At 46.4% G+C, this 25,266-nt stretch overlaps 1 protein-coding gene across 13 annotated transcripts in view; it reads left to right on the forward strand.

Moving 5' to 3' along the window:
* Positions 1 to 25,266, forward strand: part of LOC141273442 (scavenger receptor cysteine-rich domain-containing protein DMBT1-like) — a 253,334-nt gene that overhangs the window by 142,182 nt on the left and 85,886 nt on the right. For 9 of the 13 annotated variants that reach the window (XM_073685267.1, XM_073685271.1, XM_073685268.1 and 6 more), the window contains 3 exons: positions 18,691 to 18,711; positions 19,534 to 19,842; positions 20,066 to 20,374. In XM_073685267.1, coding sequence (XP_073541368.1) covers positions 18,691 to 18,711; positions 19,534 to 19,842; positions 20,066 to 20,374 — 639 coding nt within the window. The remainder of the gene's footprint in view (positions 1 to 18,690; positions 18,712 to 19,533; positions 19,843 to 20,065; positions 20,375 to 25,266) is intronic. The other 4 variants (XM_073685274.1, XM_073685278.1, XM_073685277.1 and 1 more) reach the window with 1 other exon arrangement.

Here is a 25,266-nt window from a genome sequence, read left to right on the forward strand (position 1 = left end):
TGACGAGAAACCACCTGGTACAGGTCAGCAAGCGAAGGAGCTTGGGGGCCATCAGGTTCCATGGCCCGAGCAAACTGTTACGAGTCCGGATGGTGGAACCTCTCTGCTGCGGTGCAAGGATGCAAGGAGGGACCCAGAGGGGCGTAACTAGGTATCAACTCGAAGTGACCAAGGTCGTACGGCGGCTCAATCGACTCCGTGACCAGGGTGGGTCCGAGCAGAGGGACCAGGTGCTACTCTGGGGACGACCTTGTAAAGGAGCAGGTGACTCCCACGGTACAGATAGCTGGGACTGACCGGTATTGCAGATGGGCACAGCAGGCAGGCTGACGAATGATCCAGTTAGATGGACTGGCAGACATGGCAGGTAACAAGCAGGAACCTTCAGGTAGGTACGGCACACAACAAGCAGAAGCCTCCAGGTAGGCTGTCAGGTAGTCATGGCAAGTGCTGGCAGGAGTCTCTAGGTAGGCTGTCAGGTGGTCACGGCAAGTTATGGCAGAGGCCTCCAGGTAGGCACGGCAGGTAACAAGCAGGTAACAGGCAGGAGCTTCCAGGTAAGCGGGCTGGCAGGCACGGCAGGTAACAGGCAGGTAAGAGGCAGGTGCTTCCATGTAAGCGGGCTGGCAGGCAAGGCAGGTAACAGGCAGGTGCTTCCAGGTAAGCGGCTGGCAGGCACGGCAGGAAACAGGCAGGTAACAGGCAGGTGCTTCCAGGTAAGCGGGCTGACAGGCACGGCTGGTAACAGGCAGGTGCTTCCAGATAAGCAGGTGGGCAGAGCCCATAGACAGACTGGCGGACTGGACGGAAGACAGACTGTCGGGCTGGAGAGTAGTCAGGCTGGCGGACTGAACTGGTAGTCAGGATGGCGGGCAGGACTAGTAGTCAGGCTAGCAGTGGACCTGAGGGCTTAAGCAGAGGTAAGTACACTGTGCAACAACTATTGCTCGGGCACCTCCATTTTGGAGGAGGTGCCATATATATGGGAGGACCTCCGGCTATTGACCGGGGACTCCTTAGGACGGCGCAAGCGGCCCCTTGAAGAGGGAGGGAGCGTGCGCGTGCGCACCCTAAACACAGTGCCAGGGAAGCTGCGCGCTGGCAGCAGCAGGAAGAGGAGCACTGGAGGACGCCGGGCGGTTAGCGCAGGGAGCGCGGAGGTGAGAGGGACGGCGTCTCTGCCTGGCAGGGGGCAGAGACGCCGATGCTACAGCAGTGCAGCATATTAAAAACATTACTCCCATTATTGGGGAGTGGGTCTCCCATAGCCTTTGCCTATGCCTTCCAAGCAAAAGCTGCAGAAAATTAGGATGGAGGAACTTGCAATGCCCCTAACAAGAGCCATGCAGTACAGCATAATAAAAACATTATTCCCATTATTGGGGAGTGGGTCTCCCATACTCTTTACCTATTCCTTCCAAGCAAAAGCTCACAAAAAATTAGGATGGAGGAACTTGCAATGCCCCTTACAAGAGCCATGCAGTACAGCATATTAAAAACATTATTCCCATTATTGGGGAGTGGGTCTCCCATAGTCTTTGCCGATGCCTTCCAAGCAAAAGCTGCCAAAAAATAGGATGGAGGAACTTGCAATGCCCCTTACAAGAGCCATGCAGTACAGCATATTAAAATCATTAATTCCATTATTGTGGAGTGGGTCTCCAAGAGTCTTTGCCTATGCCTTCCAAGCAAAGGCTGCCAAAAATTAGGACGGAGGAACTTGCAATGCCTCTTACAAGAGCCATGCAGTACAGCATATTAAAAGCATTATTCCCATTATTGGGGAGTCGGTCTCCCATAGTCTTTTCCTATGCCTTCAAAGCAAAAGCTGCCAAAAATTAGGATGGAGGAACTTGCAAAGCCCTTTACAAGAGCCATGCAGTACAGCATATTAAAAACATTATTCCCATCATTGGGGAGTGGGTCTCCCATAGTCTTTGCCTATGCCTTCCAAGAAAAAGCTGCCAAAAATTACCATGGAGGAAATGGCAATGCCACTTACAAGAGCCATGCAGTACAGCATATTAAAAACATTATTCCCATTATTGGGGAGTGGGTCTCCCATAGTCTTTGCCTATGCCTTCCAAGCACAAGCTGCCAAAAATTAGGACGGAGGAACTTGCAATGCCCCTTACAAGAGCCATGCAGTACAGCATATTAAAAACATTATTCCCATTATTGGGAATTGGGTCTCCCATAGTCTTTGCCTATGCCTTCTAAGCAAAAGCTGCCAAAAGTCAGGACGTAGGAACTGGCAATGCCCCTTACAAGAGCCATGCAGTACAGCATATTAAAAACATTATTCTCATTATTGGGAAGTGGGTCTCCCATAGTCTTTGCCTGTGCCTTCCAAGCAAAAGCTGCCAAAAATTAGGATGGAGGAACTTTCAATGCTGGCAACACGGACCATGGTCACCCTGGTGGTATAGTGGTGGTGGAGGCTGAGGATAAGGAGAAGGGCAAAATACAGACGAATTGAGGAAGTGTATACCCATATGTGGGTGTGAAGTGGTGCATGGAAATACACCTCCCGAAATAACACAGTGGATTTGACTTTGTTACTCTGCTGCCATTTGGTGGTGATGAGAAGCCTGGCCCAATCCAGCCCTTGTTCATTTTGATAAGAGTCAGCTTGTCAGCATTGTCAGTTGAAAGGCGAGTGCACTTATCAGTTATAATTCCCCCAATGGTACTAAAAACACGCTCCGATAACACTCTAGCGGCAGGGCAGGCCAGTACTAGTGTTGAGCCACCCCCGTAGTGTTCGAGTTCGGTTCGGTTCGTCGAACACCCGTGTGTTCGCCGAACTGTTCGTCGAACTGTTCGTCGAACACCTTCGAACACCGTTAAAACCAATGGCAGGCAAACAAAAACACATAGAAACACATAGAAAACACCTTCAAAGGTGTCCAAAAGCTGACAAACTGCTCAAAAGACACAACTAACACATGGAAAAGTGACAAGTACACATAGTCATGCGAAAAGAAAAGAGGTGGAGGAGTAAAAGGAGGGGGAGACACAGATATAGGCATGTCATGCCCTTCTAAAATCCAAAAAGTGAGAAGCCGACACGTTCAGTCCGCTCCTGCCCGTGCCACCTCCGTGTCGCCGGGTTTGTGCCAGAGCCGCGGTGAACCCTGACGGCCAGCCCCCCTCTCCCAATACTGGTGCCTGTCCGCTGGTGGGTCGAGCGAGCCCCCCTGTGGTGGAGGCAGCTCTAAGCTTTTTAATTTAAATTGTTTCTCTAATTTGAATGAATACACTTTAAATCCATTTACAAGGATCTATTGGAGGGCAAGTCTCATGCCAGCAGCCGCGTAATTCCAGCTCCAGTAGCGTCCACTAAAGCTGCTGCAGTTAAAAAGCTTTTATAAGGATCGAGCTTGGCTGTCCACCGCAAGGCATCCTACTGCCAGTCCCAGCCCCTATGCCTTGGGGTGCCTCCTGATGCTCTTCACTGAGTATCCCGTGGTCCCGAAGCATTTCCTTTGAAAAAATTAAGTGTCCAAACTACAGGTGATGTAGCTTGCTTAACAGCCGGGATAATCCGCTGACTAGCAGACACTGCTACTAGGCACAAAGTATTTCCTGGGCTAGATGCAGTTAAAAATTTGTAATTAGATACTCTCGTTGGATGCTGAGAAAGCATTCCATAGAGTCTCCTGGCACGCCATATATGATTCTCTTAAAAAGCTTGGGGTAGGGGTCTAGGGGACCCTTTTATAGTCAAAATCACGGCCCTGTATCACAATACGTCACCTAGGCTGAAGATAAATGGAACTGTAGCACCCTGAGGGCTCGGTTGCTACAGAGGTATTGCACCTCACCCAGAGGTGTGATATCTCACTCTCAGGTAAGGATGGAGTGTGGATCAGGACCCGACACCTGCATGCATTACACCACATTGCCGTGGGGCAGGGCGACCAATATGCCTCTGAGATGGGCACGACAGTCCCTGTCCCTGGCTGGAGTGGGGGGAGGGAACACTGAGGAAGGGGAACCCTGTAGTGCAGGAGCAGGGAGGAAGCAGTTCCTGTGTGCATTGAGAAGGGAGTATAAAAGTTGGGCACCATCTTAGTTCAGTGCAGAGAAGTCTGAGCAGAAGTGGCAGGGAGCAGGGGCTCTGCATGAGCTCTGCTCCGGAGGCGGGCCTAGTAACAGAGGCCCAGGCCTGGAAGAGGGAGAAGGAAGGAAGAGGAGCGGAGAAGGCTCCAGGAACGAGGAATGAAGGGATCCCAGGGGTGCGGACGGGCGAGTCGCCACCGCATGCCCGAATCCACCTGCGTGGAGGGGTCAGGCCAAAGGGGGAGACCGGTCCCCGAAACTAGTGGAGGCAGGAAACGACTCTCAGCTAGAAACCGGAGGCTGTGACATTTTATGTGGCACAGCCCCTTGCTACACCCGCTAGGAAGGCACCACATAGGGTCAGGGAAACTGGCGCCAAGTTTACCAAGAGGAGGCCCGAGGCAGCCAGACAGAAGGGTTGGTAAGAAAGGCCAGACAAAGGACACACAAAGGGGGTCCTGTGAAGCGCTCCAAAGTTATCTGGGAGTTGTCTGAGCCCCTCACCTGGTGAGCACAGTACGACGTGGGCAGCCGTTACCTGCAGACGTGGTCTGGATAATAAGAACTGTGAGTAAAGGCCCTGGACTGCATCACTGACTCCGTGTCGTTACTGCTGCTGCCCTGCACCATCACCCCCATCCTCCGCATACACTGCCCTGAGGCTATACTCCTCCCATGGGGAGTTATGCTACGCTCTGCTGCACCCACAACAACAGCCTCAGCGGTCTGCCCTGCAGCAGCGGTTCACTCTGACCGCAATCCACGGGTGGCGTAGTCGGACATTTAAACATCAAAACCACATAAATAGTTCCGCCACTGGTTTGACCACCCTGAGCCACGGAACCGGGTCGCCGCCACGAAGACTACAACCACCAGCATCCACCAAAAAGGGTCCGGCTCCGGGTGTCCCACGGCCCAGGGGGTGCATCAGAACATTTTCATCACCTTTCACAATCACCAATGGGACAAGGCAGGGATGTCCTCTGTCCCATCTCTTATACATCCTAGTGACGGAGCACCTGCTCTCAGCAATTCGCCATAACCCCAATATTAGGTGGATTGAGGTGGGAGGCACCGAGTACAAGTGCTCTCTATTTTCTGATGATGTCCTAGTATATATCACTCAATCACATATATCCATCCATGCTGTTATGGCTGAAATAGATCACTTTGTTACATGGTCAAATTTTAAAATCAATGCAGCGAAGTCTGAGGCCCTCGATGTCTCCCTCCCCAAATCCATATAGGATTCCATCCAGTCCAACTTTCCCTTTGCCTGGCCCTCACAGGGTATCAAATACTTAGGAATTCCTATTCATAGAGACCTCTCCCATCTATGTTATCTTAATTTTCGGCCCTTTATTGAACAACTCCATACAGACCACGGTTGGCAAGTTAGAACTGTAAGATTCACTACGTGAACCACTGGTGTTTTGTGGAAAAGCACATGTACACTGTGTTCCAAATTGTTATGCAAAAAGTGTTTAGGAGTGATAAGGGAAGAATTTGTTTGTTTGTCAGTTAAACTCATTGATGGTGATGTGTGTCAGGGCTCTTTATATCACTGTAAGCAATTGCAGACACCTGTGCTAATTAGTTTGGCAGGTGTGTCCAATGAAAGGCAAGACTACTTAAGAAGGCTGTCTCACATTATTAATCAGCCTACATTTTCTGCCAAAATGGGAAAGAAAAAGGATGTGTCGGCTGCTGAGAAGCAACAAATTGTGGAGTGTTTAGGTCAAGGCATGACTACAATCAACATTGTGCGATGATCAGGATGAAGTGTCTTGGCAATCAAGAAGTATGTAGCTGATTCACAGTACACACGTGTGCGTACTGATAAGGGAAATTGAGGACTCTTTCCTACAGGCAATTACGTCAGGTTAAAAGAGCAGCGGCAAAAAAACCTTGTCATAGCAGCAGACAAGTTTTTGAAGCTGCTGGTGCCTCCAACGTCCCCCGAACAACAAGATGCAGGGTCCTTCAGAGGTTTGCAGCTGTGCACACGCCATCCTGTCGACCTCCTCTATCCACTTCACACAAGCAGAAACGGCTCCAGTGGGCCAAACATTACATAAAGACTGATTTCAAAACTGTTTTGTTCACGGATGAGTGCCGTGCAGCGCTCGATGGTCCAGATGGATGGAGTGGAGAATGGCTGGTTGATGGACACCCCACGCAAACACGGCTACAGCACCAACAAGGAGGAGGTGGAGTAATGTTTTGGGCTGGAATCATGGGGAGAGAGATTGTCGGCCCCTTTAGGATCCCTGAAGGCGCTAAAGATGAACTCCATAATGTATGTGGATTTTCTCAAACAGCACTTCCTGCCATGGTTCAAGAAGAAGAACCGTGTATTTCACAGCAAGATGATTTTTTTGCATGATAATGCACCATCTCATGCTGCACATAAAACATCTGCATCTCTGGCTGATATGGGCATAAAAGGGGACAAACTTATGGTGTGACCCCCATGCTCCCCTGACCTCTACCCCATTCAGAACCTCTGGAGCATCATCAAAAGGAGTGTCTATGATGGCGCGAGGCAGTTCACATCTAAGCAACAGCTCTGGAAGGGTATTCTGTCCTCATGCAAAACAATTGAAGCAGAAACCATCCAAAACCTGACAAATTCAATGGACGAGAGAGTTCAGAAGCTCCTTTCGAACAAGTGGTCCTATGTGAAAATGTAACATCACCTAGAATAAAGTTTTGAGTTGAAAACTGTTTGATTTCAGTTTCTAATAACCTGCTAATGCTTATAATTTCAAAAATGACCATTTTTTTGGTCTGTATTAAAATGAAAAGGTTGATCGAAAAGTTTGGGGGATCTAAGAGTGTGGCAACCCAGTAGTCATGATTACTTCGAATTCTGACAATATGAGGGTCATGTTGCAGGTAGTGCAGCAAGAAGGCACTTATGTGTCTTGCGCATCTCGGAGCCCCAAAATTATTTTCTGGGCTAGATGCAGCTAAAAATTATTATTAATTTTAAATCTGGTGGAGCTTAGTATAGATGGCCTATTAGGATCAGTGCTGCACACTGCTACAAAGCCCAAATTATTTTCCAGTCAAGATACAGATAAACATGATTAGTAATTTTAAATTTGGTGGAGCTTATTATAGATGGCCTAATAGAATCAGTGCTGCACACTGCTACAAAGCCCAAATTATTTTCCAGCCAAGATACTGATAAACATGATTAGTAATTTGAAAGCTTAAAACGGTTGGTAGGGTGATTTTAACCAATCATCAAGCTTTTACTCTCCCCAGGATGACACAGGGGTAGAAAAGTCGTTTCGGATCCATGATTTGTTCATCTTTATGAACGTGAGTCTGTCTACATTATCAGTGGAGAGCCGCGTGCGCTTATCTGTCAGCACACCACCAGCAGCGCTGAACACACGTTCAGACAGAACGCTGGCTGCGGGGCATGACAAGATCTCCAAGGCGTAAGTGGCTAGCTCCGGCCATTTATCCAGATTGGAAGCCCAAAAAGAGCAAGGGTCCAGTGACACAGTCATGGCTTCAATGTTTACTTGGAGATACTCCTGTACCATCGTCTCTAGGCATTGACTATGTGTCAGACTTCTTGTCTCCTGTGGCCTTGCAAAGGATGGGCTAAAAAAGTGGTGAAATGATTCCGCAAAATTGATGTTACCAGCAGATACTGTGGTTCTGTTACGGTTTGAGTGCTGAACACTTGACGGTCCCACGGTTGGCAACTGTGAGATTCACTACGTGCACCACTGGTGTTTTGTGGAAAAGCACTTGTAAGATTCTGCAGCAGTCTCTGCTGATACTCCTGCATGCGTGCATCCCTTTCTATGGCAGGAATAATTTCTGCAAATTTACTCTTGTACCGGGGATCTAACAGTGTGGCAACCCAGTAGTCAGGATTATTTCTAATTCTCACAATTCGAGGGTCATGTTGCAGTTAGTGCAGCAAGAAGGCACTCATGTGTGTTGCGCATCCAGGAGCACCAAGTCCCTGTTGTGTTGGTGGCGAGGTAACAATCATGCTTCCTTCCTCTGTCCTCTCCCCCAACCTCGCACAACAGAAATGTGATCAAGGTCTCCCTCATCTGATGAGTCTTCCATCAGTTCGTCCTCCACTTCTTCCTGGGCTCCTGCACCTTCCTCACTAGTTTGGCTGCTACCATGCGCCCTGGTAAAACCATCTCCCCCACCCTCACTTGCCTGCCGCCTTGGTGCTGCCGACCGTCTGGACCTTGCAGATGTTAGCCCTTCCGCATACAACTCCTCCCCCTCTACTTCCTCCACCTCCTCTTGTGCCACCACCTGACTCCGAATTCTGTTTAACATGTGCTCCAGCATGTAAATCACCCGAATAGTCATGCTGATAATGGCATCGTCAGCACTGAACATCTTCATTGCCATTTCAAAACTGTGCAGAAGGGTGCATAGGTCCCTGATCTGAGACCACTCCTCCAGCGTAATTTGCCCCACCTCTGGATCTCGTTGGCCCAGGCTATACGTCAGAACGTATTGCACCAGGGCTTGTCGGTGCTGCCACAGTCGCTGCAACATGTGCAGAGTTGAATTCCACCGGGTAGGCACATCGCATTTTAGCCGGTGAAGTGGCAGGCCCAACGACTTCTGTAGAGATGTAAGTCGCTGAGCCGCGGGATGCGAATGGCGGAAGTGAGCACACAGCGACCGTGCCCTCTGCAGAAGGCCATCTAGTCTGGGATAGTGGGCTAAAAGTTACTGGACAACCAGGTTCAACACGTGAGCCATACAAGGCACGTGTGTGACATTGCCCCGGCGAAGGGCCGCACCCAGGCTTGCAGCATTGTCGCACACGGCCTTCCCTGATTTCAGGTCCAGTGGAGACAACCATTCATGAAATTGGTTCTCCAGAGCTTACCACAACTCCTCAGCTGTGTGACTCACATTTCCCAGACATTTCAAAGTAAAAACCGCCTGATGACGTTGAGCCCTACTGCCAGCATAGTAAGGAGGTGTGCAGGATCCCTTCTGCGCAGTTAGAAAGCTTGTGGCATGACCAGACAGGCTTTGGGTGCAGGTGGAAGACTGAGAGGAGGTTGAGGAGGCAGAAGCAGTGGAGGAACTTTGACATAAAGAGGATTGACGCACAACTCGTGGGGATGGCAAGACTTGGACAGCAGCCCCTTGTCCTGCTGTCACCATAGTTACCCAGTGCCCAGTCAGCGACATGTAACGCCCCTGTCCATGCCTACTCGTCCAAGTGTCTGTGGTGAAATGCACCCTGTCACACACAGAGTTTCTCAAAGAAGCGGTGATGTTGTGTGCGACATGCTGGTGGAGCGCAGGCACACCTTTCTTTGAGAAGTAGTGCCGACTGGGCATCTGGTACTGGGGCACTGCGACGGACATAAGGTCTCGAAAATCCTCTGTGTCCACCAGGCGGAAAGGCAGCATTTCTGTAGCCAAGAGCTTGCAGATGGTGAAATTCAACCTCTTAGCTTTCTCATGGCTAGGAGGAAATGGTCTTTTACTTGTCCACATCGGAGGGACCGAGGGCTGGCTATTGTGCTTAGACGGGGTTGATAAGGGTGTCCCCGGCAAACTGCCGGTCTGTGAGGAAGATGCAGGTGGACATGTTAGGTTGTCTTGATCCAAAGGTGGTGCTATCGATGTCGGACAGCGCTCAACACCAGCTGGTGTTACCACCTCCAAAGAAAATGATGACCTGCCAATCACGCTGGCTGTTGCGGGTAAAGAGGTGGCAGGTCTGCGCCCCAAAACAGGTGTGACTGCTGTCCCCCCAGTCACAGAGGATAAAGAGGCCGCGGATGCACAAGATATGGCAGACGGTGGTTGGCCCGGCCGGCTAGGCCGCATTGTAGCACACTGAGCTTCCCACTGCAACTTATGCTTCATGTCCATGTGCCGGTTCATGCATGAAGTACTCAAACTATGTATTTTTTGGCCTCTACTTAGCTTTTGCTGGCAAATGTTACAGATAACACGAGTTGGGTCATCTTTATCGATCTGAAAAAATGCTCAGGCTATGCAAGGCTTAGCACCCATGCGACCTGAAGAGCCACCACGACTTGTGGTGAGAGGCAGAGTTGTGTTTGAGGATGCAGTTGTTGATGTGCTTCCAGTACTATGTCTCTGTCCAGGAAGGCGCAACCTGACCTCGTCGTCACTAGCATCTTCCTCCACCTCCTCTGCTGACCTCATCTCTTGGCTGACTGTGGGTTGACAGTAAGTGGGATCTCCAACCTCATCATCATCATCCTGTGCGTTATCACACCCGTCGTCCTCAGAGCCAACCTGTTCCTGCCCTGACAAAAAACTAAAGTTGTCGCTCCAATCAGGTATTTGAGTCTCATCATCGTCTTCCTCATTGTCTCCACCAACAGGAGTTACAGTTTGGGAATGAGGGTCTACATTATGGTCAGAACCTTCTGCGTCTGGTCCTGGATCCGACTCATAAAGATTCTGGGCATCAGTGCAGATCATTTCCTCGTCTGGATTCACAGAAGCGCTGGAGTTGACCTCTGATTCCCAGGCTATAGTATGAGTAAACAGCTCTGCAGACTCAACCATCTGTTCTACCTCATACTCAGACGGGCAGCTGGAGATTTGGGAGCTGTGAGGAAGCAAGTGCGATTGGGGTGACACCTTTGAGGACTGGAGTATTTGTGATGTTGAAGTTGATGTGGAGGAGAGCCCACTTAAAGGAGCACTTGATATCCGTTCAAGCACCTGCTGTTTTTGTGCCTTATCTGGAATTTGTAGCGATTGGCGTGGCCGTAAGAAAGGGATCTTATCACATTGTCCGCTAAAAGAAGTAGACATTTTAGTTTGGCTGGAAGATGGTCTTTCCTCTGCAGATGTTACTGTTGCTTTAACACCTACCCCACGGACACAACCTTTTTTCCCCTTCCCAACATGCCTATACCCCTTTCCAACAGCAGCAGGCCTTTTTCCACTCATTTTGGTGGTTAACTAATTCACAACTCTGGAGTTGTTTGCACAAAAAAACAATGGATGGGAACCGAGCAGAGCTGAGTGGCCAAACTGTGGTATTAGGCCAAAACTATTGGCTGGGTTAGATGCAGAAAAAAATTATATTCAATTTGCAACCTGATGGAGGTCAGTATAGATGGACTAATAGAACAAGTCCCACACACAGCTAGAAGCCCAAATAGTTTTTCAGAGGTAGATGCAGAAAAAAATTGTATTCAGTTTGCAACCTGATGGAGGTCAGTATAGATGGACTAATAGAACAAGTCCTACACACAGCTAGAAGCCAAAATATTTTTTCAGAGGTAGATGCAGAAAAATATTATATTCAGTTTGCAACCTGATGGAGGTCAGTATAGATGGACTAATAGAACAAGTCCCACACACAGCTAGAAGCCCAAATATTTTTTCAGAGGTAGATGCAGAAAAAAAATATATTCAGTTTGCAACCTGATGGAGGTCAGTATAGATGGACTAATAGAGAAAGTCCCACACACTGCTAGAAGGCCAAATATTTTTTCAGAGCTAGATGCAGACAAAAAATGATTTTGAATTTGCAACCTGATGGAGGTCAGTATAGGTGGACTAATAGAACAAGTCCCACACACTGCTAGAAGGCCAAATATTTTTCAGAGCTAGATGCAGAAAAAAATTATATTCAGTTTGCAACCTGATGGAGGTCAGTATAGATGGACTAATAGAACAAGTCCCACACACAGCTAGAAGCCCAAATATTTTTTCAGAGGTAGATGCAGAAAAAAATTATATTCAGTTTGCAACCTGGTGGAGGTCTGTATAGATGGATTAATAGAACAAGTCCCACACACAGCTAGAAGCCCAATATTTTTTCAGAGGTAGATGCAGAAACAATTATATTCAGTTTGCAACCTGATGGAGGTCAGTATAGATGGACTCATAGAACAAGTCCCACACACAGCTAGAAGGCCAAATATTTTTTCAGAGGTAGATGCAGATAAAAATTATTTTTAATTTGCAGCCTGATGGAGGTCAGTATAGATGGACTAACAGAGAAAGTCCCACACACTGCTAGATGGCCAAATATTTTTTCAGAGCTAGATGCAGACAAAAAATTATTTTGAATTTGCAACCTGATGGAGGTCAGTATAGATGGACTAATAGAGAAAGTCCCACACACTGCTAGAAGGCCAAATATTTTTTCAGAGCAAGATGCAGAGAAAACATTATTTTTAATTTGCAACCTGATGGAGGTCAGTATAGATGGACTAATAGAGAAAGTCCCACACACTGCTAGAAGGCCAAATATTTTTTCAGAGCTAGATGCAGATAAAAATTCTTTTTAATTTGCAACCTGATGGAGGTCAGTATAGATGGACTAATAGAGAAAGTCCCACACACTGCTAGAAGGCCAAATATTTTTTCAGAGCTAGATGCAGAAAAAAATTATATTCAGTTTGCAACCTGATGGAGGTCAGTATAGATGGACTAATAGAACAAGTCCCACACACAGCTAGAAGCCCAAATATTTTTTCAGAGGTAGATGCAGATAAAAAATATTTTTAATTTGCAACCTGATGGAGGTCAGTATAGATGGACTAATAGAGAAAGTCCCACACACTGCTAGAAGGTCAAATATTTTTTCATAGCTAGATGCAGACAAAAAATTATTTTGAATTTGCAGCGTTATGGAGGTCAGTATAGATGGACTAATAGAACAAGTCCCACACACTGCTAGAAGGCCAAATATTTTTTCAGAGCTAGATGCAGAAAAAAATTATATTCAGTTTGCAACCTGATGGAGGTCATTATAGATGGACTAATATAACAAGTCACACACACTGCTAGAAGCCCAAATATTTTTTCAGAGCTAGATGCAGAAAAATATTATATTCAATTTGCAACCTGATGGAGGTCAGTATAGATGGACTAATAGAATGATGCTATGCCCAAAAGATTTTACTTCACTAGGTGCAGTAAAAAAATTGGTATTCTATACACAGGTGGTATATCTTGCAACACAGATAGGCTACTCCACTGACTAACACACTCTGCAATAGGCCAAAAAGGATTAGCTTTGCTAGATTCAGCCAAATGCTGTGAAAAAAACTTGCACAGCACTGGCACAGACCTGCCTGGCAAAAACTGATAGGAACTGATGTAACCTAGTCCTGAAAAGGACTGCAATTACAATTAGTCTTTACTCCCACAATCTATCTATTTAAGAGCACAGACCTGCCTGATAAAAGTTGTAGGAAATGCTGTAACCTAGTCCTTAAAAGGACTGCAATCACAACTATTCCCTACTCCCAAGCTATCTGTAGATTTGTGCGAAAATTGGCTTGAAATTAACAAGGTATAGCGCACACAGCAACAGCGGTGCCATCTAACATGCAGCTGCAGCAGTGAGAAAATGGTGGCGACGGGGAAAATGGCTTGGTCTTATAGGGCAAGGACATGTGACATACACTGCCAATGACACATGCCCTTGCTTGTGTGAAAAAAAGCACTTCGCTCCGTGTGTGCGCTGCTGATAGGCTCACAGATTGCACCTCCCCACTGTAAATGTGGGAAAGAGAAAAAAAAATGGAGATCTTCATTATTCCTGCAGAGATCCATCCCCTGCCCCTCCCCCCACCCCGCTGTACACTCAAACTGCGTATTAACATTAATTTTCATCATTACTGAGAAAAAATCCAGTTATGATTTTGGTGCACGAACAGTTATCGAACATAACCTCGAACAGCCGAATTTTTCTCAAATCGTTCGTGTTCGCCGAACGGCTCGAACACCGCCCAAAACAGCTCGAATTTGAGATTGGCGAACAGTTCGAGTCGAACAACGCTCATCTCTAGCCAGGACCTCCAAGGCGTACAGAGCGAGTTCATTCCAAGTGTCCAGCTTGGATACCCAATAATTAAAAGGCACAGAGGAATCACGGAGGACACTGGTACAGTCGGCAAGGTACTCCCTCACCATCTTTTGAAACTTTCCACTCCTTGTGAGAGTACCCCGCGCCTCAGGGCCTGTAAGCCGGACGGGTCTCAGAAAACTGTCCTAGAACGTCGACAGTGTTCCCCTGCCTCTGCTGGATTGGAGTTGCATCTCTTTTGCCTGTACTCCTTGGTTGGGCAACGAACTGTGACCTCTGCTACTAGCGTGTTCAGATGGGAATTTTTTTAACAGTTCTGCAGCAAGGGCCTTCTGGTACTGCCCCATTTTTGTAGACCTCTCCACCTCAGGAATGAGAGAGTGAAAGTTCTCCTTGTAGCAGGGGTCTAAAAGTGTCATCAACCAGTAATATCTGTCACCCAACATTTTGACAATGCGAGGGTCATGGTTAAGGCAGCCTAACATAAAGTCAGCCAAGTGTGCCAGACTGGTAATGGGCAAGACTTCCGAGTCCTCACCAAGATGACGACTGACCATGCTCTCCTCCTCCTCCCCCCTGTCCTCAGGCCACCCATGCTGAACCGACGGTATGACAGTTGTACAGGTACTACTGCCTACAGCGCATGATACCAGCTCCTGTTCTTCCTCCTCCTCCTACTCCTCTCCCTCATTGTCCCCAATGCACGTTGGGATGAGATGAGGCTGGGCTGTGTGTAATCGCCCGCTTTGGCTTCTTGATCCATTTCATCATACTCTTCTGCAATGCCTCCTCTTTAATTCTCTGCAGAGAGCGTTGCAAAAGACAGACAAGTGGAATGCTGACACTAATGATGGCGTCATCGCCACTCACCATTTTGGTGGACTCCTCAAAGTTTGTCAGAATGGTACATATGTCAGACATACAGGTCCACTCCTGAAGTCTTATGTGTGGAGTCTGACCTGAATATCGACGGCCTTGTTGCAGCTGGTACTCCACAACTGCTCTCTTCTGCTCACAAATCCTTTGCAACATGTGGAGGGTAGAGTTCCAACGTGTGGGGACATCACACACCAATCGGTGTGCCGGAAGCTGCAAATGCTGCTGCAACACAGAAAGGGTGGCGGAAGCTGTAGCCGACTTCCGAAAATGAGCTGACAGGTGGCGTACTTTGACAAGCAGATCTGGCAACTCGGGGTACGATTTAAGAAACTGCTGGACCACGAGGTTTATCACATGAGCCAGGCATGGTACGTGTGTGATCTCGCCTCGCCTCAGAGCCGCCACCAGGTTATGGCCATTGTCACACATGGCCATGCCTGGATGTAGGTTCAGCCACAGATCTGCCTGCTCTTTCACAGCTGTCCACAACTCACAAGCAGTGTGAGGTTTATCACCTAAGCTTATGAGTTTCAGCACAGCCTGTTGCCGTTTGGCTGAGGCAGTACTTCAGTGCTTCCAGATAGTAACTGATGTGGTGATATCTGAGATGGAGGCTGAACATGAGGAGGAGGAGAAGGATGATGCGCAGGAGCTGTACACTGTGGGGGAAGCTCTGACTGACATAGGGCTCACAATCCTCGGTGTGGGGAGGATGTGTTCCGTCCCAAGGTCCGACTGGGTCCCGGCTTCCACTATGTTTACCGAGTGTGCCGTCAGGGAGATGTACCATCCCTGGCCACAAGCACTTGTCCACGTGTCCGTTGTCAGGTGGACTCTCCCAGTAACTGCGTTGCTGAGGGCACGGCAGATGTTTTGGGACACGTGCTCGTGTAGTGCGGGGATGGCACATCAGGCAAAATAGTGTCGGCTGGGGACCGAGTACCGAGGGACGGCCATCGCCATAAGGTTGTGGAAGGATTCCGTCTCCACCAGCCTAAAAGGCAGCATTTCCAATGCAAACAGTCGTGAAATGTGCAAATTTAGGACTGTGGCCTGTGGGGCGTGGCTGCAAATTTGCGCTTTCGTTCAAAGGTCTGGGATATGGACAATTGAAAGCTGCGGTGGGACATGGATGTGGACGTTAATGCTGTTTCTTGAGAAACTGCCATAACAAGTGAAGACTGAGAGGAGGGGGCATCTTTGCATGCAGTATGGACAGGGGGTTCTCTTACACGCACAACAGCGGAAGAAGCAGTGGTGACACCCTCTGACACTGGTAGTGGACCCTGTGGTTTGCCCCACAAAGTCGGGTGCTTTGCTGACATGTGCCTGATCATGCTGGTGGTGGTCAGGCTGGTACTTTTGTCACCCCTGCTGATGCTGGCATGGCAGTTGGTAAAAATGTTCTTTTTGGGGTAATCAGCAGAGTCTTTAAAAAAATTCCAGACACTGGAAGACCTACTGGTTGTACTGGCAACGTCCCTCGTGTTGGTGTTACGGGGAATGGTTGCCCTCCTTCTGTGTGCGGCCACCACACTGCTTCTTCCTGCCTGTTGGGGTGCTCTGCCTCCCTCCCCCTGTGTGCTGCTGGCCTCGCTCTGTGTGTCCTCCTGCCATGTTGGGTCAGTTACTAGAACATCTACCACCTCCTCCTCTTCCACTTCCGCACCACGATCCTGCTCCTCACTTTGTGGCAATTGTGTTTCATCATCATCCACCTCTTGTGACAAATTGCCAGCGTTGCTTGCCTGTGACCGTGGCTGTTCAAATATTTGGCCATCGCTACATGGGATCTCCTCTTTCACCACTTCAAGCGGAGCAGGCAAGGGGCCCAAATATGGAAATGGATCAGTGAACAGCTCTTCAGAGTGTCCAATTGTGGGATCAGTTGCTGTCTGACGACACTCGGCATGGTGGGAGGAAGGAGCATCAGGGTGAGGAGGAGTATGCGGTCAAGACTCATGGCTACTAAAACTTGACCGTGTGGAAGACAGACCGGAAGTGGTGGTGCCGAGGTAACTGGAAGTATTATCTGCTATCCAATTAATAACCTGTTCACACTGATCAGTTCGCAATACTGGTGTTGCTGTGTGCTTCCGTCAAGAAGTGGGAGCGAGAATGTGTGGCTGTTGGTTGTGGCACATTTTCACCTTGGCCACGACCCCGTCTTCTGCACGCACCATCACCAGAACGTCCAGTTCCACATCCCTTGCCACGTGCCTTGCCCATTGTAAATTAAGTAAAATAGCTTACAATCGCACTAGAACCGTGGAAGAGGAAATCCACAGTTCTAGCTCTCTGGCCTACACCAAATCTTTTAAACAGATATATTTGTGTCTGAACAGTCAGCGATACACTCAAAATGTTTTTTCTAATGTAAAAAAAGGAAAAAAGGTGGATTACACTTAGATTTGAACCGTGGAAGAGGAAAACCACAGTTCTAGTTCTCTGGCCTACACCAGAATCTTTTAAACAGATATATTTGTGTCTGAGCATTCAGCGAGACACTCAAACTGTTTTTTTTATGGAAAAAAGGCAAAAAGGTGGATAACACACAGATTTGAACTGTGGAAGAGGAAAACCACAGTTCTATTTCTCTGGCCTACACCAAATGTTTTAAACAGATATATTTGTCTCTGAACAGTTAGTGAGACACAAAATCTGTTTTTTTTTAGGGTAAAGAAGGCAAAAAGGCGGATTACACCCAGATTTGAACCGTGGAAGAGAAAAACCTTAAATACTCGAGGTGACGCTGTGCGGACAGCCAATCACTGCAATGCCCACAACCAACATGGCTGCGGCATTACAGTGACTGGCTGGCAATCCCTGCATGTTCATTGGCTCTGTAAAGAGCACCAAACATGCAGTGCGGAGATTCGAGCTCCCGCCCGAGTAACCCGAAAATGCTTGGTGCTCGCCGAACAGCCCGAGTAGTAAGATGCTCTGGCGAGTACCGAGCAGTGTAAAGCATGCTGGCTCAACACTACTGCTTTATTCTTATCCAAGATCTTACATACATGCTGTTTAATAATTTGTTCAAAGATCTTTACTGGTAAAGAAGTAAGGCTCATTGGCCTGTAATTTCCCAGCTCCAGGCCATTGAGCCTTACTTCTCTACCAGTTAAGATCTTTGAACAAATTGTTAAACAGCATGTATGTAAGTACTTGGCATACATGTTGGCATGTTCCATCTGACTATATAGAAGGCTTATCTTCTAGAAGCAAACATCTCTGCACATACAGAGCATGACAGTGTCAGACCGGCAGTGCAAAAAGGCCACAGAAGGTATTTTCCAGCATATTCCCTTAAAGAAAAAACATTTAATTTTTTCTTATAATATCAGTAAAAATAACATTTTGTGTGCAGTGGAAAAGCCCCAGATTTAATGTCAAACTGTAGAACTTTGTAAAATATTATGTAGTGATAAGACAAATTAAAAAAACTATTTTTACATATATCCAACTAATTATGAATAATAACAATTTTATTAAAAAAAAAAAAGAAAAGTGTAAATTGGTGTTTGAAACTCTTATGTCATGTTTACACAGTCAGTATTTGGTCAGTATTTTACATCAGTATTTGTAAGCTAAAATCAGGAGTGAGTGAAAAATGCAGAAGTGATGATGTGTTTCTACAATACTTTTCCTCTGGTTGTTCCACTCCTGGTTTTGGCTTACAAATACTGATGTAAAATACTGACCAAATACCGAACATCATAACGTGGCCTGAAAATGATGCTAACGATGTAAAACCACATGTGATGAACCAAAAGACAGATAAAATATGTGTATAGCTTATTTAGTTTCATGTGGATATGTGACTGTTTTGATACAAAGAGATATTGAATAATTGCTAAAGTTCTTTTTTTAAAAAATAATATTTTCTTTAAAATGTTTTAAATTATATCTCACAGGCACTCCTCCCTCAAATACCGGTAACTAAATACTTATTTATAACATTTTAAAAACTCTACTTAACATTGAAATTGTAACAACAAGAAAGGATAGTTGTAGTATTATGGAAATCATAGGATGTATGGACATGTTACCTCCTGGCCACTATCATCTCCTATCTCAGTAATAGAACCAAGAATTAGAGGCACTTTTGCCCAACGTTGACCTGTTCCTAGAAAATGTCAACAGTTTCTGAGAGAACAATGACCATTGTTTTAAATTTTATGTCAAACATCAATAGTACACGTCAAAATAAAAAACTTTGTAATGTATCTTATCAGAGAAATACACAAGTCCACAAGGAGAAGGAGAATTCATGTTCAAAATTCTTAATTTTCGAGTAAAATTTGTATTCAGTGAAGTCAGATTTTTACATTACTGAGATAGGAGATGATATTGCTACTGAGACGATTCTATGGATGGGAGGAGGAATAAGAGAAGCGAGGAGCTCTGCGTCTAGCTCCTCCCTCCTCCTCCAGAGCCCCTTTAGATAGAACTTTATGAGCACCAACTGTCATCTCCTACCTCAGTAATATTACATTCTGTCTTTATTGAATACAGATTTTACCCATGAATTGAGAATTTGGATAATGAATGATAAGTTGTGGCATAGAAAGAAGCAGGATTCTCTAAAAAGATAAATTACTAAGTTTCCTATTTTCATGTGTATTATTAAGTTATTAAGTGCAAATTAAAACAAAGGTTACTCTTTAAACACATCACACATTGATGGCCAATCCTGTAATGAATAAACTCATTAATAATTATATTCTGTATTCTCGTTCTTTTATATTTTGTTTCAGAGTTTGATATGAGGCTGGTAAATGGAAGCAGATGTTCTGGCCGTGTGGAGGTCTTTTATAATGGAGAGTGGGGAACAGTGTGTGATGATTCTTGGGATCTAAATGATGCTGAAGTCGTATGTCAAAATTTAGGGTGTGGCAGTGCACTCAGTGCTGATGTAAATGCTATTCATGGGCAGGGCCAAGATCCAATCCTGTTAGATGACGTAAGGTGCAATGGTGGAGAAAGTTCTTTATTGAACTGTTCTTACCCTGGAATAAAACAACACAACTGTGGTCATCATGAAGATGCTGGAGTTACTTGCTCAGGTATGAGATCAAAATAAAATCCAAAATTGTATATAAAATCCAGAAATTAGGTAAGAAAGTTAGAAGGATCATATTTATCACTCCATTTTCTGGTTGTCTTACTTTTATTTGACAGCCTATTGATTTGATTGGACACTGTATAATGCAAAAGGGTTCGTCCAGTTAAAAATATTCTATGAATAAAACTGCATTTTAAAATACTTTCTTTTTCCTATTTTTCCAGGGTTACCTGTGAGGCTGGTAAATGGAGATTATTGTTCTGGCCGTGTGGAAGTCTTCTATAAAGCAGAGTGGGGAACCGTGTGTGATGATTTTTGGGATATACACGATGCTGACATTGTATGTCGTCAGCTGGGGTGCGGCTATGCGACTTCTGCTCCTGGAATGGCAACATTTGGGCAAGGCCAAGGACCAATATTGTTAGATGATATGCAATGTGTAGGTAGCGAAGCCACTTTATCACATTGTTCCCACCTTGGAATTAAGAAACACAACTGTGCTCATAGTGAAGATGCTGGAGTCACCTGCTCAGGTACGTAAACTTTATAATATGATTAGAATTGGTGAGAATAGCTAATTTTGGTTATTTATCATGGTAAATCTCATAAGAAAAGTCAACATAGAATCTTTTTTCTAGAAGTAAATTATTACAGATATTGCACAAAGAATACAAGACATTACTAAAAGTATGGTTAAGATTAGTGATGAGCGAGCATACTCGCAAGTACTCGATACTTGCCCGAGCATCTCAGTACTCGAGATGCTCAGAGCTCGACGAGTACTTGCGAGATGCTCGGGCGGATGCTCGGGTCCCCTCCCTGCATGTTTGGTGCTCTTTAGAGCACCAGTCAATATGCAGGGATTACCTGCCACTCATTGTAATGTCACAGCCGTGATGGTTGTGGCATTACAGTGATTGGCTGACCACTCAGTGTCATTAGGGCTATATAAGACCTGGCGACGCTTTGCTCGTCAGTCTACTCCACAATCAGGCAGTGTAGAGAGAGGTGCTGCTGAGCTAGGGAGAGATTTGGTTGTGTATTAGGTAGTATAGGGAGAAAACAAGTACATTAAACATATCCATCTCAACAAACAGTCCTTCTGAGGACTTATCCATCTGCACAGATATCAGGCAGGCAGTGTATATAGGCAGACAGGCAGTGTATATGGCAGACTGCAGTGCATATGGCACAAGAGGCACCATTCCAGTTCTGCCTACTGATGCTGTTAAATATTTCTAGACAAAGGCCCAGGTCTCAGGGGCCAGGAATCATTTTTTTGGGATCTTAATCCTCATTATTTGCTTAAAAAGCAATCCAGAGAACACCGGTGTTATGCGCCATTTGCTTGTTGGCACTGCAGAATACAGTCGGATCTTTTCCCTATTACAACGCTAAAAATCCAGCTATTTAAAACTGTGGTTTATCTGTCACACGGACCACATATAATTGCGCTGAAAACACTGCCATGTTTGGCCTCCATTCAAATTTTTTTTCAGTGGTTAGCAAAGTTTTTGACACCGGTTTGCTGTTCAAAATAGTTACCTACAGGCCAGGTATTTAAAACTGTGGTTTCTCCATCACACAGATTACATATAACTTTGCTGCAAATTCAGCCATTTGTAGTGAGCTTGGAAGATATTGTCCAACATTTAAAATGGGCAAGACGCATGGCAAGGGATGGGGAACTGGAGGTGATGGTGATTGTGCATGCAGAGGCCGAGGCCAAGGCCGTGGGCAAGCTGAAATTGTGCCACAACAAACACCCACATCTTCTCACCTGACCTTCCTGTCCCAATTCCTAGGGCACCGCAGCACACCACTATTGAACCCAGAGCAGTGTCAAAAGGTTGTTGAATAGCGGATAATGCTTCCAGTCACTTAACCACCACCACCACCACCCTGTCTTCCACACAGTCAAGTCTCAGTATCCGTGAGTCTGGACCGCATATTCCTCACCCTGATCCTCCTTCCTCCCACCATGCCGAGTGCCCGGAGACAAATGATCCCACACTTGGACCTCCATCTCCGAAATGACCACATCAGTCACAAGCTGGAAGCACTGCAGCACTGCCTTGGTCAAGCGGCAACAGGCTGTGCTGAAGCTAATATGCTTAGGTGACAAACCGTCTTGGAATCCCAAGCCTCTTCATTCCCGCAGCGCAGCCCGCCTAAACGTGCCAGCTTCCAATTTTTGCCAAACCACACAATGCTGAAGAGCTGTGGACAGCTCTGAAAGAGCAGGCAGATCTGTGGCTCACACCGCTAAACCTACAGCCAGGCATGGCCGTGTGTGACAATGGGCGGAACCTGCTTGCGGCTCTGAGGCGAGGCAAGCTCACACACATACCCTGCCTGGCCCATGTGCTTAACCTTGTGGTTTAAACGGTTTCTAAAATCCTACCTGGAGCTGCTGGATCTGCTTGTTAAAGTACGCCGCCTGTGTGCCCATTTTAGAAAGTCACCTGCAGCTTCCGTCACCCTTGCCATGTTTCAGCAGCATTTGCAGCTTCTGGCTCACAGACTAGTGTATGATGTCCTCACACGTTGGAACTCTACACTGCAGATGTTGGGAAGGATTTGTGAGCAGAAGAGGGCAGTTGTTGAGTACTAGCATCAACAAGGCCATCGGTATTCAGTTCAGACTCCACACATAAGACCTCAGGCGTGGACATGGATGTCAGAAATATGTACCAACCTCCAAAACTTTAAGGACTCCACCAAGATGGTGAGCAGTGATGATGGCATAATTATCATCACCATCGAGCTTCTCTGTCTTCTGAAATGCTCTCTGCTCACAATCAAAGAGGATGCATTGCAGGCAGAGCACAATGAGATGGAGCAAGGAACCATACAGAGTGATTACACACCGCCCAGCCTCATCTCATTTCAACGTGGATTGGGTGACAATGAGGAAGAGGAGGAAGAACAGGAGCTCGCATGGATGGCCAGAGGACAGAGAGGAGGAGGAGGAGGAGTGCATGGTCAGTCATCCTCTTCGTGAGGACACGGAAGTCTTGCCTGTTAGCAATCTGGCACGCATGGCTGAGTTTATGTTACGCTGCCTTTCCCATGACCCTCGCGTTCTCAAAATTTTGGGTGACAGTCATTACTGGTTGGTGACACTTCTAGACCCACGCTACAAGGAGAACTTTACATCTTATTCCTGAGGCGGACTGGTCTACAAAAATGGGGATGTACCAGAAGCTCCTTGTTGCGGAACTATTAAAAAAATTCCCATCTGAAAATGCTGGTGGCAGAGGTCACAGTTCGTTGGACAACCAAGGAGTTCAGGCGAGAGAGACACTACTTCAATCCAGCAGAGGCAGAGGAACACTGTCAAAGTTCTGGGAGAATTTTCTCAGCTCCTCCCATCGCACAGGCCCTGAGGTGCGGGGTACTCTCACAAGGAGTGCAAAGTGTGGGAAGATGCTGAGGGAGTACCTTGCTGACCGCACCAACGTCCTCCGTGATTCCTCTGTGCTTTATAATTATTGGGTATCCAAGCTGGATACGTGGAATTAACTGGCTCTCTATGCCTTGGAGGTCCTGGCATGCCTTGCCGCCAGCGTTTGATCAGAGCGGCTTTTTAGTGCTGCTGGTGGAATTATAACTGATAAGCGCATCCGCCTGTCAACTGAAAATGCTGAAAAGTGACTCTTATAAAATTGAACAAGGGCTGGATTGGGCCAGACTTCTCAACACCACCAAATGATAGCAGCGTAACATAAACTCAAATCCAGTGTCTTTTTTTGGGAGGTGTATTGCCATGCACCTCCTCACACCCACACATGAGTATACGCTTCCTGATTTTGGCTATTTGCTCTTGTCCTCCTCCTTCTTCGCATCCTTATCCTCCACCACCATATCACCAGGGTGAATGTGGTCCGTGATGCAACACCCACAGAATTTTTTTAAGGGTCTTTATGATGCCCGTAAACATTTTTTTCATACAGTATGTTTATGTATACCCACCAGGGTTAAATGTTTGTCAGCCCATACACTTAGTGCATGGGCATTACACATATAGGAGGCCCGCTCCTTTCTAACATTTTTTTATGAGGTCCTCCTCCACATCTCTTCCAGGTGGCATTGGAGTGCCTCCCAATTTTTGGCAGCCCTTGCATTCACTGCACAGGCAAACACAATGGGAGACCCACTTCCTAATAATGGGAACATTTTTTTTCAGGAGGCCCTCCTCTATTTCTTTTCCAAGGGGCATTAGAGTGTCTGCAAATTCTTGGCAACCCTTGCATTCACTGCATAGGCAACCATTATGGGAGACATACTTCCTAATAATGGGAACATTGTTTTCAGGAGGCCCTCCTCTAAGTCTTTTCAAAGGGATATTGGGGTGTGTCCAAATTTTGGGCAGCCCTGCCACTCACTGCATACGCAATAACAGTATAGGAGACCCACTCTTTAGTAATGGGAACAATAAAACATAGCTGGCTGATGGCTCTCTAAGAATAGTGAGGGCTGACTGCTGGCCCTTTAAGAATAGTGAAGGCCGCCTGATGGCCCTATAAAAATAGGCTTTGTGACTTTCAGAGTCCCTCCTTCATAAATGAAACAAAATGTGTCTGATTATATCTCACACACCACACGGCCAGATAATGTTGTAAAATGTTAAAATGACATTTCCTGGTGAATGCATTTGTCACGGTTGAAAGCAATGCAAAAACGCTACATGTGAACATAGCCCAATGTGTGAACGAGAATTTTTGTTTTTGGTTATTTATTTTGCTTTATATACAAGTCATTACCCAGGAAAGGATGTTCCTGAACATATTTCCCAGGAAAATCCATTTTGATTTAGTTTTGGTATGTTTTATTGTGAGTCCGTAAAAGTGGCGTAATACCTCTGACAACGTTGTTGACAGAAGTGACCTTGGAGTCAGAAATGCTTCCAGCGGTCTTCCCCATGCTGTTCCCATGTCATTTGAGCACTGTTCCCATCGATTTTGGCAATTTTTAGGCCTTCTGCAGACTGCCGGGGGGGGTCTGAAAAATGCTCGAGTTTCCCATAGACTTACATTGGGCTCGTTGCTCGGGTCAAACACCGGAGTATTCCAATGTGCTCGACCAGAGCATTTTAGTGTTGGCTCATCGCTGTTTAAGATGCTTTAAAAATGTAAAACATTTTGCAATTTTTCCAGCTTGAATGGAAAATTGCATCCTAAACCAAGCTGTATAAAGCTATGTTCAAAGAGGTGTATTTCATAGTCTGTATTCGGACCATAATGCCTGGAATGACCACAGACCTACCGACCCAAACTATAGATACATATGATGGCTTAAGTTCAAGTCAGAAGTCCCACGGTCAGTCCAAGCATTCAGGTTTATATACAGACTGTAAAAATACGCCTATGTGATTCACAAGCATTAAGTAGTGAGTTAATGATGAGAATGATTCTAGCTCACT

Source organism: Phyllobates terribilis, unplaced genomic scaffold (assembly GCF_046119375.1).
Source record: "Phyllobates terribilis strain yellow unplaced genomic scaffold, ASM4611937v1 Scaffold_5__5_contigs__length_657084704, whole genome shotgun sequence".
Taxonomy (NCBI): domain Eukaryota; kingdom Metazoa; phylum Chordata; class Amphibia; order Anura; family Dendrobatidae; genus Phyllobates; species Phyllobates terribilis.